We start from the raw sequence: 13601 nt of genomic DNA, 5'->3' as shown, positions 1-13601 counted from the left end.
CCTCTTCGCCTTGCCTGCGTTGTTTATGTATTGAGTTTCAACAAGCTGGCTATTTACATTAACACAACAGGTGCATCATGGCGTCCACTGATATAGACAGGATTTTCTCCGAATAAATTCAGATTCCCGAAACAGCCATGGTATGCGCAGGGATAGCACCATTCAGGCACCCTTTTCCATTACGTCACTCGTCAGGAAGATGCCTATCCCTGCAAAACGCTGGCTTACTCACCATACAAATATTCCCCTGCAATGGGCACGGCCCTATCATTGTTACACATCTATAACAATGTAAAATAGGAATACTGATGCTGCGTCATGACTGCCCTGATTATTCTGTAGAAAACTGGTCTGTCCAGTTCCTTGCATGCTGAAATATTCATAAACACACAGGGATGTTGAAGCTGTGAGACCCAGTGAGAAACAAATGGCTGCAAAATGGCCGATATGATACTTTGAGATCCTGTCAGCCACCATCTGACATCAGTCTCATGTACGCTCTGATCAGTCTGCTTACAAGAGTGAAATTCCTTTACAACAACTCACTGTTTTAAAACAGCAGCAAGAAAGCAGTTGCCTTATTGAAAAAAAGATTCAATAAGAAAGTCACAAGTTGATAAATTACTGATATAATACAGATAAAGCAATTTAATTAATCGTAAGAAGAGTCCCACGATCCATGAGCTGCGGTTCCCTGGTAACCAAGGACAAATATTTTCCTTTGTCTCTAGGCGAGCATACCAACATATTCTTTCCATTGCTCTGTTGTTAGCTTAACTTTGTTTGGTTTTGCTCATCAAAGCACAAGCAGAGGTCATGCAATATACAAAATACAACAGTAATCTGAAAAAACCATCAGTCATCAGATTTGACATATACATTGAAAAGAAAAGAAATTGTGGGTGTAAATACAAAAGCTTTTTGTTTTGAAGCCTGTGGGAACATCCGGGTGTATGTGACTGATACAGTCCTGTACGTCAAAGTGGGAAATTATCATTTCAATTGTCCAAGGCAGGGTATGTTCCTTCACACTGGGGGCTGACTATCCATGCTGTCCTAACCATAGTTTAGAAAGTGCAGGGGAATACAAAATAATCAGATCTACATTTGTAAAAACTTGCCAATCAATATAAATCTACAGTACTGTGCTAAAGTTTTAGGCACCTGTATAACATTCTGTACAGACAAGATTCTTTCAAAAAGAATTCAATGAAAGGTCCCAAATAAACGTACTATACATTTTACATTACAATTTATTAATTTGGCAGAATAGTTAAGAACTGAATCAAATCAATATCAATATCAATATATAACCACCCTTCGGCGTTAACACTGCATCACTTCTCTGAGATATAGAACTGTAGGACAGCATTGGCTAAGAAAATCAGCAGGGAGGTTGTTCCAAGCATGTTGGAGAACTGGCCACATGTCTTCTGCAGACTTTGGGCGGCCCCTTGCTTCTGATCTCAGACAGCCTTGATCAAGCTTTTATGTAAAAAGTAGTCAACTGCTTAAAGTGATGTGTTACTTTTTTAAATTAAATACAAAAATGTCTGTAAAATTTAATCTTTGGGAAAATGAAAATTTGGAAATCTCAAATGTGTTCTTTTATACTAACACACACAAAAAAATAAACATATATATATAATAAAGTCTAGGGTGCCTAAGACTGACATACTGGTACTGACATAAAGGTCATAATGTTAAATACTGAAATTGTAAAATTCAATCCTGCATTGATTTGGACTACAAAATGCACTGTAGATAATATAATAAATTCTAAGTTTTTGTAGATACATATGACCATATTGTAAACATTTAGTGAAGTAATCAAATCTTTAAAATAAATTCACTTTAAAAATAAAATGCTGTGCTCAAAACACAAGAATGTTTTGTCATCATTCGCTGCACTGGGTGTTTAAATAGTTAAATAGGCATTAGGTGGAACTTTTTAAAAGGCTTGTGCCAATCAGCATACTACAAACTTCTATTGGCATCAGCAACAGAATATGTACATATTTTTGCGATGTACGTTTCAGCTGATTTCTTTCACATTTCTGGGTGACTTCATCATGCTCACACCCATATGCTATGAAAACCCCCAAAATCTGGCACTATCCAGATCCAAAAAGCAGAGACGGCAGGGAACTTGAATTCCACAAATCATGCCAAATATTTAATCTAATTTCTGCGTCGTTATTATCATGCTTTGCATTTTTTGGTTCATATACAAGCAAATTCTGCAATTTAGAACATGCAAGAATAGGCACCGTGTTGGCGCACAGCTAAGACATCGGACTTTCGTTGACTGACACCTGAGGAGCGGCAGAATTGGGCCACCCCTCTTCAGACTCACTAAGTGCCATAAAAATGTATTCACCACAAAATTCCCCCACAAAAAGCAAACAAACAAAACAAAAAAACAGGAGACCACATAAAACAAAAGTAGTTTATTCTGTTATATCCAGCAGTGCACATCGACTGAGCCATTCTAAAAATCCCATTAACAGCCATTTTACTGTTCTGAATGCACACATGAATGTAAACTACAAAGATGGCTAATTTTTATTTTAGATCACCTCCTCTCGGCATTGGTGCTCAATTTGCCCAGTTAGTAGAGCCAGGAAAGAGCATGACGAACAGATAATATTTTGTAACTGCCAGTCGATTTCTTTGAATGCAATGAGCTGAATGAGCTGAATCCCAAAAAAATTACAGATAATTCAGAAGAAAAAATATGAAATTCTGACGGTAAACATCCATGTGCAAGTGAATTGGCTCTGAAAATAAAAATCTGATAACTGAACGAAGCATGTGCTATGAACACGAGACAAACCATGCAAGGCGTCGCTTGCCAATGGCGACTTCATCTGTTCATGAGACCCGGCAGGGCTGACGCTGTTCTTTGGCCAAAGAAACTCAGAAGTGAAGTGAGCAGGAGGTGTGAACGCCGTGACGCTTCTGGAAAAACACCTCGGTCAGCTGCTACATGTTGACTGTACCTTAAAACTAGATGGGCATAAAATACTGGGTGTGCCTTCAGAAGGAGCACCGCCCTCCCCCTGGTAGGAAGGAACCAATCCATCGATCCCATTTACCAGTGTTCCTAAAGACAAGGCTATTTTTACTAAATAGCATTAAAGTGGTTCATATTAAGTTTTTGTTCTTCATGCCACAGAATGTCTTGGTATCAATGATTATTGGCTGTTGAATAGACCAAGCATCATTTTTGAGTCGTGTATTTAGCAGACAATGACTGGCAGGTTCAGTCTTCCGGTTGCAATGCTAGCTTATGTCTTGGAAAAACAGGATGTGATATTTATGAAGATAATGTCCTCACAACCATCATTGTGCGCATGATTATAATGTAGCTGTCATTATGCGCTTGATATACCATTTCTCTCATTATGAAAAATTCTACAGGAATGCAGAAGGATAATTTCAGTCCACACACATACTCAACCTGATTCGTTTTTGGTTGCAGACGAGTGTAAATAAAAGGGTGCAACGTCACAGTTGTTCTCCTTTTGTCAAAACTGATGATGGAAATGAAACTAGACTGAAAACCATTTGCCCTTTGAAATTTGACTAATTCCATTCAGCAACCGCTGAACTCATGAGAGATCTTCTGTAACAAAATAAAAATGTAGCTTGTTATTCAAACTGAGGGACAAACTAAACCATGGGATAGGCAAATTGAGGCCTATTACTGAATTAAAGGGCTGGAAATGAGACCTGTATGCTTAGAACATAACCACTGGATTAAAAAAAAAAAAAAAAAAAAAAAAAGTATTTAATTTAGACCTCTGAAATGAACATATATTATAATCTCTGGAAATACAATCATAAATTTGAATAGTCTTACTATATATTTAAAAAATGTCCAAGCAACTGACTGTGAAAGGCCTGTGATCTGTGAGTAGACTGCTGTAAAAGAAGCCATTATATAGGACAGGTATCAATGTTACATGCCCATCTCTTACAAGGACCACGTGAAAGGTTGACATGAAATATATGGGAATACAACCTTATTAAACCACAACGACAGAGAAATTCTGCACAAACCTGGCACATCTCTCAGAGGTACCGCTCAAATCAAAGTCTTTCAAATAAAAGAGACCATTTCAGGCAGATGGATTTTGAAATTTGAGCTTTTTAAACAATGGCCAAGCTTCTGAATTCACAGAAACCCGCTTCAGATCAAAAACAGCGGACGACACGGCGAGAAACTTTGCACCATTACCGAGGACAGACTGCTTAACAAATTAAACGAAGGCAAAGCTACTTTCTCCGTAACGGTAAGCTGAGTCGATCAGTTGAGCGCATCGCCCCGCTCTTTTAACTCTGAACTCGAGACGTGACGTAGTAGCCGTCAGCAGACTAGTTCGCACTAAGAAAATTTAAATTCAAAACGTCCAATAACTTCCTGGCGAGATCGTTACTTTTTCATCCAAAATGGCATTAACATCGCACCTTGGTTTGTCGAGCGCAAAAGTCTAACTACACCTTTCTGACCGCGGTTGGAGAGTGGGGTTTCATAAAATCAACCAACTTAAATATAGTGTTTTACTAATGAAGAGGACTGACTCAAGCAAGTCAGTGATTGACAGCTCCACCCATTATGGAGTTCATGAAACCTCAGTGGGCTCATTCCAATCTCTTACTTTTCTCCTCTTTTTTCCTTTTCCTTCCTTCTTTTCCTTCTCCTAGCTCCACCCATTGGGAGAGGCTAGGAAAAGAAGCGAATTAGGCAAATAGAATGTCCTTGCTCCTTCAAACTGACGTTTGAAGGAGGAACATTTAACAGGTAGGTATGTGCTAAAGCATTAAAGAAAAAAAAAAAGAAAAGAATAAAAAATAAGTGATTGGAATGAATCCAGTGCCTCATTGTCTGCTTTGCCACCTCCATTTTAGATTAAGCATTCAGGTAAACGGAACAGTCAGGCAGCTATCCAACCTCTGTGCTGCATTTCATCGATTCTCTGAAAATAATTTTTGATAATTTGTGCGAGCACAAAACATGTCAAAGGAACTAACCAATTTTACCATTTTAAAAGTTTGTCATCTGAGGTCTCATGACGTGTGTTTTGACATGCATACACAAGCGTGGCTAAAATCAGCCACTGCTCATTCAGCCGATGGCTCAAACCGGCTCTGCTACATGGCAGACGTTCCTCATGACTATACTGGACAATAAAACTAGAACAAAATTATACATAGAAAGGTACCTCCCTGATCACTTGTGTGCAAGAAGGCCTAAGCCGAATGCAGAAAATCCTGTTTAAGTGCATTATTAAGGTGATTAAGGTCAGGATGAGATGATGTTATTTTGAATGTGCTATAGGTTTTGTTTCCCCACAAATGTGTTAACCAGTTTTTCCACATAAATCACATGGCATTTCAAACTACAGAGCCCAATTACGCTATGTTTGCCATTTGGAAAGCAGTGCCCACAGATGTCAGCTGTTGGGCTTCTAGAATATTCCGGGGGTTAAGATGCAGACTTCCTGTAATGTACTGTGGCAGCGGTTTAAAATGCTAAGTCACATCCAGTCTTTGTTTGGCAGATGAGCAAAGATTAATCTATTAGAGGCCTATCAGGAATACACTTTGGCAAGCTTGCTTGGGTAAAGATAAAGAAATAAATATACTCCATGAAAATGTCCTAGAGCTCCTTTTTTGTTTGTGTTTTTTTTTCCTTAAATAAGCTTTATTTGAGAATGCCTGGGAGGGAGAGGAAAGGAATCCACACCCTATGAATGCGTTTAGTTTCTTCGCCAGGTTTGCTTTAAAAAAAAAAAAAAAAAAAAAAAAAAAAAGTGATGACGTCAGCCAAGAAAAGGACACTGCCACCACACGCTCCCAGAATGCACTGCGTCCCGCAGAAATCCTGCTCTCTCCGTTCTTCTCCTTTTTTGTTACTGTTTCAGTGTGAAAAGTTCTTCCGATGGGGTTGGGGGGGTGTTTAGAGTGGGGGGAGGCTGCTCACCGGCTCCTTATCCTTCTTCATCGCTCTCATATTTCATATTTCTTTCCTGGTTTTGTTCGGGGGGGGTGGGGGGAGGGTGAGGCACGTTTTAAAAATACTGCCATTTTCCCAGGACGGTGTCCTTGATTGCGTCGACAAACTGTGCAGGCACCCAGTAGACCCAGTATTGAGACGCTTCTGTCGGACCCAGCTGAAACGCCTGGGACAAAAGAGAATTGCCGCAGGCACATTCACACCTGTGACATGCAACACTACACCCTCCAGTATGGGCAGAGACCCATTACAGCATTGCTGACAACAGACACAGCTGACGCATGTAATGTAACAGCATTTACGAGATTGCACGACAGTATATTACACAACTTATTGTTACTGTGCTTTAGAAGCATGGCAAGTCTTCCAAACATGGCACTCACCATCATGTGATAGTCCTCATGACCTTCTATTGGTTCAGTCACCACATTCTTAATGGAGCCCATTGGAATCTTCTCTGTTCTCTCTACGAAACACAATGGAGCAGTGAGTTTTACTATTCACACGCATCCAGAAAGCAGGAAAGGACAATTCCCACGTCTATACAACAAGACTGCCACACAGCATATACTGCCACACAACGTAGGTCATCCAGCGTCACGTGACAAGGGCCTTCCAGCATCACCCGTGTCATGTGACGAGGGCCTTCCAGCATCACCCGTGTCATGTGACGAGGGCCTTCCAGTGACACGTAACGGAGCTTCTGGCATCCAAGAGGTATTGATGATAGAAATATTAACTCACAGGAAGAACTGAACCTCACAGGAAGGCTCATCCTGGCCTTACCCTTGGTTCCGATCCATAGCTGATCTTGTTCCAGTTTGAACGTGAGCCTCACCTTCCCGCCCGATTTGTTGTACATTCCGGATAAAGGCACTGTTGGTAAGCGCTCCTGTTAAACAAATGAGAGAATGCTTGCTGCCCATTAGCAAGAGAGACAAAGGGTTCGTTCATCACGCAGTACAAACCCATTTCCCAGTTCAGATGCCAGTCCGGAAAAAAGGTTGGTCAACAGAAACAACTTCAAAAGTCTAGACCTGCAAGAAAATTCCATGTTAAATGTATGATTACAACAAGAATGGTTTGGCAAATTTTTTAGTTTTATTTTATTTTTTTGCAAAGTGGGATACTTTACTGAAAGGACAACAAAAATTCACACCAAAATGTAATTTAACTGTTTTCCAGTTTCGATTAGCTAGCAAAGTAAGTAAATCTGCAATATATTCCAAAAGTACAATATATTTTGGAAACAAAACTAAATTGAGCTGTTCGTTAGAGACAGACTTGTTATTAAGTCCTCAATGTGTGTCAGCAAAAAAAGATGCCTTCTTAAAATATGCACAGCTATTCCTAATGATTCTGTCCAAAAGTGGGACTGCAGATGAAGAATTGTCCCGGACACACCACAGTGTAGCTTCACAGTGTAGCCCTCACAAAGCAATGCAGATGAGCAGATCCAAGTCAGCCATATTGCATGTGACAATAACAACAGCAGAAAGCGTTCATTTACAATATCTACTTCACCTGTTTGTTCATTTACAACTCTTTTAATCACAAATCAACTTGAATGTTCATCAGAGTACATCAATATTTTGCCCAAAAAAAGCATGGTGATGTTGGCAAATACCTAATACAATAAAAATAGAATGTCATGCAGAAATATTTGTGCCTTTTACAGTAAATGTGTCATCAGTAACTCACTGCTTTCTGAGCACAATAAAAGGCAAAAGTACTGAGGGGGACCCTTACTCCATGACCTTCAATACCGCAACTGCATCCTGCAAACCACCCAACCCAAACAGCAAGGACTCCGTCCAGGTTGAGGGCACACTGGAACCCACAGTCTTAAAAGGAGAAGCATCACTGCTGCCCACCAATTAGTAGACTTTAAAATTATATCAACAGCAAATAGAAGTGACGTCTAAAGTGTTCTGGGACAGAGTAATGAAGGAAAACTTAATTTCACTCCTTATATTAATAAAATGAAATCGTTAAACGAGTAGTAGTGATGTGAAAGTAGTGCTTAGCTATTACCGTTTTTTCGAGTTTGGTTTGACTTCGATTCAGGCAAATAATCAGTTTGATTGTTTTTTTTAGAAATATGAATGTCCCATAATTTTTTTTTTTTTTTTAAGATATTTTTTAGGCCTTTTTCAGCTTTATTGGACAGTATAGTATAGAGAGACAGGAAGAATGGGAGCGAGAGAGAAGGGAAGACATGCAACAAATGTCAGACGGTCGGATTCGAACCGCCGACGTCGCGGCTCGCAATGAGCATGCGGTCAGTGCTCTACAGGCTGCGCCACCGAGACACCCCTAATGTCCCATTAAATATTGACACTGAAATTGAAATTTGTCCTGAATATTTTTTGGGAATGTTAAACACTAACTTTTTTTAAAAGAGCATTAAAACTTTCAATCGATTTTCAAAGGTTCAAATCTGACTGTATATTGTAGCAAATGACTGACATAAATTATTAATTTGGTGTGTAAATACTTAATTGTTGACTTAATTTATCTCCCTTATCATATACTATTGGCTGTGGAGGTTAAGAGATGTTTTCAGTGTTCCTCACGAGACGTTATCAAGTTAACTAGCAACACTGACAAAATCATTAGACTAATTTTGAGGTAAATATTACTCCTGGTCTGTTATGGGTACAGTCTAACAGCACATATTTGGTCCAATATCGTTTGTGTCGTGTGACAAGGCTACTGGATTCTGTTTCCAAACTGTCTGTAGGCGTAAAGGACTGTGGTCAGTGAAGTTATTGCAATGTTTATTTCTGTTCAAACTGGGTTGAGCAGCTGGCTTCTAAAATCTACACCTTAATATCAACCAGCTGGGAGAAAAACTGAATTTATCCACTACATTAAGACAATTCAAATAATCTTGATTTATTCATTATTATTTAAGCACCAAAAAAAACTTGTTTGCGGAGCTTGGCTTGCAACAAAGTGCATGTTAGCCAGCTGTGAACTATAGTTAGTGAAACAGACAATATAGGAACTCCTTTAGCTTGCAATGTCGGATTACAAAGAAGACATGAAAACATGACATGAAAGAAGAAGACTCCAGAATAGTGCTGTGCTTTGGAAAATTTTGCTTGCACAGACACAGTTGGGGAGTCCCAGCTATTAATGAAATGGTTCTGGATTAAAAAGTGCATTTTTCAGCTCCGTTGATCTGATGAAGTGCATCAAAAAAAAAAAAAAAAAAAGTCAAATCTCAGCAAAACTGAATGAATAGATTGTACTCTGGGTGGCAGTGGAAACATACTTTCATTTGGGTGAACTGCCGCTTTAAAACTTACTTGTGCGGCTGTAGGTGCAATGGATTATGGTCATTGTAGTTACCGTGATGCTTATTTGCTTTCAAACTGGGTTGAGTCAGTGGCTTTTAAAAACCACAACTTAAAAAAAATGAGCACAATAAGCTTGGCGAAAAACACTATACACCAAATAAAGAAAATTCACATTATTGAACCGATTTCTATCTATTCATTATTTAACAACGGAAAAGACTTGTTCTCGCCAATTGGCTGAAATTAATATTGGATATAGTTGGTGTTATAGCGAGTCGGTCTCACTTGAGTGTACATCACTCACTGCCACATAGACAGCATTCAAAAGGAGTTTATGGCCTCTATGTCAAATTCAGTTACACAATTAATACATTTGCCTTGTCCATATTGGTGTAAATTAACACATCAGCGACAAATCAAATTGGATTTGTTCAAAAACACTACACTTGCTTACCTTTGTTCCTTTTATTGATGCCATTACATCTTCAGGTTTTCCTTTATCCAGTACTTTTCTGTGTTGCTGTAATGAACATTTCATGGTTTTAACATAGCAACTCTTACTTTTAGTTTTGTTAAAGGAAATCATATTTGTTTGCTAGATTTAGCGTCTGTTTCCGGAAATACATGTCTTCTACAGTTCACTATGACGAGTACCAAAAGTACCAATAGTAAAGGTTTAGTACTTTTCATTCTTACCTTTTGCCGACATAAAGGCTCCTTTTTATTTTCCTCTGCCTTTACTTCTTGCTGAATAACTTCTTTAGGTGTGTTTACTGCTAGGACATCATTTATTGTAGAACCCACTACCATTATTTTCGCACCATTTGTTACTTTAATTTCACGTAGCGTCTTGTCCTCTGGAAGCAGTCCTTTGTACATGACTTTTTGCATAGCAGGCGGAAGACCTGGCAAAATTTGGGAAAACAGGGATTCACTAATTTGCTTGTTTGTGTGAAATCAAGTAGCTGTCAAGGCAGAGGCTTGCACTGAGACCCTTACCTGTGAGTGAATGAATCCTTTCCTTCAGGTTAGCTCCCGTTCCATCTAAAGGAATTCTTAGATCGTATTTGTTCTTGTTCCAAATAATTTTCAAGTCCACCATCTCTTTCCCTTCGTCATCGGCGCCGTCGGCCCCGTTACTGACAGCGGAGTCCTGAGATGCGGAGTTTTCACCGTCTGTCTTCTTGGAGGCTTGATCGCAGGACGCGGCGTCCCCTTCGCTTAAGTTCTCACACAGCACCGGTTCTTCACTCTCCATTTCTGCTCCTCTCCCTAGGAATAGATGGACACTTCAGTTTAATAAGCGTCTGAAATGGTAACAGTGTGTTGTGTCACCGTTACTCTGAAAATCACCACAACATTTCTGACAGTGTCATGGTTAGCTATGCTAAATTACCTAATCTAAGAAATGAGTGCGATGCATGTTAGCATAGCTAACGTTAGCAACGATGATTTGGCTTAATTCGAGCTAAGCTGAACTAGCATGCTAATTAGCCAAATATGGACGGCGCCACATTGATAATGTGAGCGGCCACAATTTAGCTACCAATTAATGTAGCAGGCTATTAAATTAGCAGCACACAAACCAACATGTAATCGGATATAGGTAGCTAAACGCGAGATAACTGAACTAGCTAAAAAGCGATCTCCCACTGTCTTGGGTAGCCTAAACCGAGCAAGCAAGCTAATGTTAGCTAGCCTCTAGCAGACTAGTGTTAGCTGACGTTATTTAAAAGAAACATAAATGGTGATATGAAAGGTAACGGGGGCAGAAAAGCAGCAGGTCCAGCGAAGAGTATAGTGCTGTTACCATTTATGTTATTGTTTAAACCAGTAACTTATGTAACGGTATTTTTTGGCCCCGTAACAGAATCGACTTCAGTGCTAACATTAGCTATAAACGATAAAATGTGGTTATACAGCTAACATTGAAAAGTTCCATATTCCCAAACACTTGCCAGTAGTTACTGGACATCATACGCGCTATACAGTCATTTACAAGTACATTTGTAGGCAGCTGTAAGTGAAACAAAAAGTATTCAGTAAATACCCACCATCCTGATCCGCCATAATGATTGTGTACAATTTGCAATGTGCCTGATGGGAACCTTACGCGCCTGAGCTCGGAGGTTGAGCTTGGGGGCCTCCGTACCGACCCGGCGTTGCGCAAATCAAAGGTCTTTCATGCTGGAAACATGGCAGCGTCGCTTCATGAACGCAGTGTGCGTACGGCGTTTTGGCGCTGTTTGAGTCTGCGCACTAGTGCTGCAATCAGTCAAAAAGCTTGGAGCACTTAGCTACAGAGTCCGCTGCACTGGAGTGCATCAATTTTTTATGACTAAAATCTTTTTACAATAATTTTTTCTTTACACAGTGACAGTTCTGGATGTACATCAAGTATATGATTCTAAATGACAAGCACAAAATAATAATAAAGTAAAAAAATAAAAAATATATATGTACATGGGGTATATTTCAAATGTCTCTTTAAACAAGTCTGGATTACAGCAATGATTTTATTTAACCAACATACAATGACGTAGACACCACACTCTATGACAGGCAAGCTCAAGGAGCAAAATAGGCAAGTTGTATTGGGGTCCTCATTGAAAATTCAAACATTGTGTGTGCACACACACACACACACACACACACACACACACACACACACGCACGCACGCACGCACACACACACACACACACACACACGCGCGCGCGCACACACACACACAGACCTAGAATCTAGATGAAATGGTTTTGGGTTTCAAAATTCTAAGGGGGAGATAAGGATATGTTTGATACTGAAAAGCAGCTTAATCTTGATCCCACTGAAAGGGTGGATTCAGGATGGATTCAGGGTTGATGTTGGCATATGTGGGACACATCGCACATCTTTAATAAATTGTTTCATCCAGTGATTGCGCATAAGTTAACCCTTGTGCGGCGGACATATTTCTGTTACTCAGGACCTTTTCGCAGGTCTGGTGGACCCATACCATTATTGGGGTCTTAAAACAATACAGTCATAACAATTTATGTAAAAATACTTCACAGATGTTGACCTTATCTTAATTACAATCAATATAGACCATAACATATAGCATGTGATTTTGGTCAAACAAATCAATAATAATCAAAACTGGAAGGAATAAATCATGTTTTTCTTCAACAAATATAAAGGAGAGAAGGCTGTCTTCAATATTGGTGTTTATTGATTTAAATAAAATTGAAATTAGGATACAGAACACAAATTTAACAATGAACACATGCCCACAATAAGGTGGAAAACAGCAAAGCTTTCTGGGGCCCAGCCACAAGGAGGGGGCAAATGCAGTCCAGTCATAAAAAACTGGAGGGCCCTTTCACTGGACTTTAGTTCTGAGACCCAGTCATTACTCAAACGGCCCTGATTGAACACAATATCTACACACCACATGAGGGGCACAGTCTGACAGTGTGGATCTAAATCTAAATCTAATAATCGAAAGGAGAAAGTACACACGCACGCAGGCAAGCATGCATGCATGCATGCACGCACACACACACACAAACACAATAGTCCAAGATAGGCAAAAGACCAGGTAAAGGTACACAGCAAACCTTATACTTATAAAACATATAAACCTCATACTTATAACCTTCGGGTCCAGTGGACCCGAATAGCCTGTATGTAATGTAAATGTGTAGGGGGGTGCACAGTGTGTACTCAATGAAAATTAGTTAATTTGCATGTTCTTCACAGAAAATGAGCCAAGGGTTATGAGTCAAAGGTTGAAAAAAATATTTGTTGTATCATTTTTATTTTAGTAAACATTGAAAACGGGTCCCACAGACCCGAACCTCTTTAGAGGGTTAACAGAAACCCTTCCAAAAGTAAATGGACAATTAAATATTTTCAAGAAGAACCCACAACACTAAAAGTGGTCTAAATGCTAGGGGATGTTATTTGGAAATATATTCTGTTGTCTATTCTAAAATAATTGGGTAATGGGTAGATGCAAATAATATTATAGTTCTTCCTCATAAAATGCTATGCCAGGATCCAGACAGACCAGTTGGACAGTCAAAGAGAGACACTGTAGTGAACCATTATTGAAGTAGGGTTGATTGATCAGTAAAAACATTATGCTCTCAAAACAGTTTTGGAAGTTATTTTTTTATTAGTTTCTGAAGTTAACGTGTTTTGAATCATTTATATTTGGCCTATGTATTGTGTACTAAAGCACATGAATAGGACTAATATGCAAACTGAATTACACATTTTCTATGTATAA

The 13601-nt window shown here is 39.2% G+C and overlaps 1 protein-coding gene across 1 annotated transcript; it reads right to left on the bottom strand.

The window, feature by feature from the left end:
* Positions 1-2435: 2435 nt before the first annotated feature.
* Positions 2436-11549, bottom strand: ubfd1 (ubiquitin family domain containing 1). The gene is made up of 7 exons (XM_061224455.1): positions 11382-11549; positions 10327-10599; positions 10024-10232; positions 9782-9847; positions 6809-6914; positions 6406-6488; positions 2436-6188 (listed from the first exon to the last, which is right to left on the bottom strand). The coding sequence occupies exons 1-7, from the start codon at positions 11395-11397 to the stop codon at positions 6078-6080; spliced, it is 864 nt and encodes a 287-aa protein (XP_061080439.1). The 5' UTR covers positions 11398-11549; the 3' UTR covers positions 2436-6077.
* Positions 11550-13601: the final 2052 nt, after the last annotated feature.

This window comes from Conger conger, chromosome 16, assembly GCF_963514075.1.
Source record: "Conger conger chromosome 16, fConCon1.1, whole genome shotgun sequence".
Taxonomy (NCBI): domain Eukaryota; kingdom Metazoa; phylum Chordata; class Actinopteri; order Anguilliformes; family Congridae; genus Conger; species Conger conger.
The sequence above is the reverse complement of the archived record's forward strand: the minus strand, read 5'-3'. Positions and strand labels throughout refer to the sequence as shown.

Coding starts and splice junctions, on each gene's coding strand:
- ubfd1 (XM_061224455.1), bottom strand. Junction 10,233..10,326: donor AAGGATTCATTCACTCACAG/GTAAGGGTCTCA, acceptor AAATTTTGCCAG/GTCTTCCGCCTGCTATGCAA. Junction 6,489..6,808: donor GCTATGGATCGGAACCAAGG/GTAAGGCCAGGA, acceptor TGTGTTTCGTAG/AGAGAACAGAGAAGATTCCA.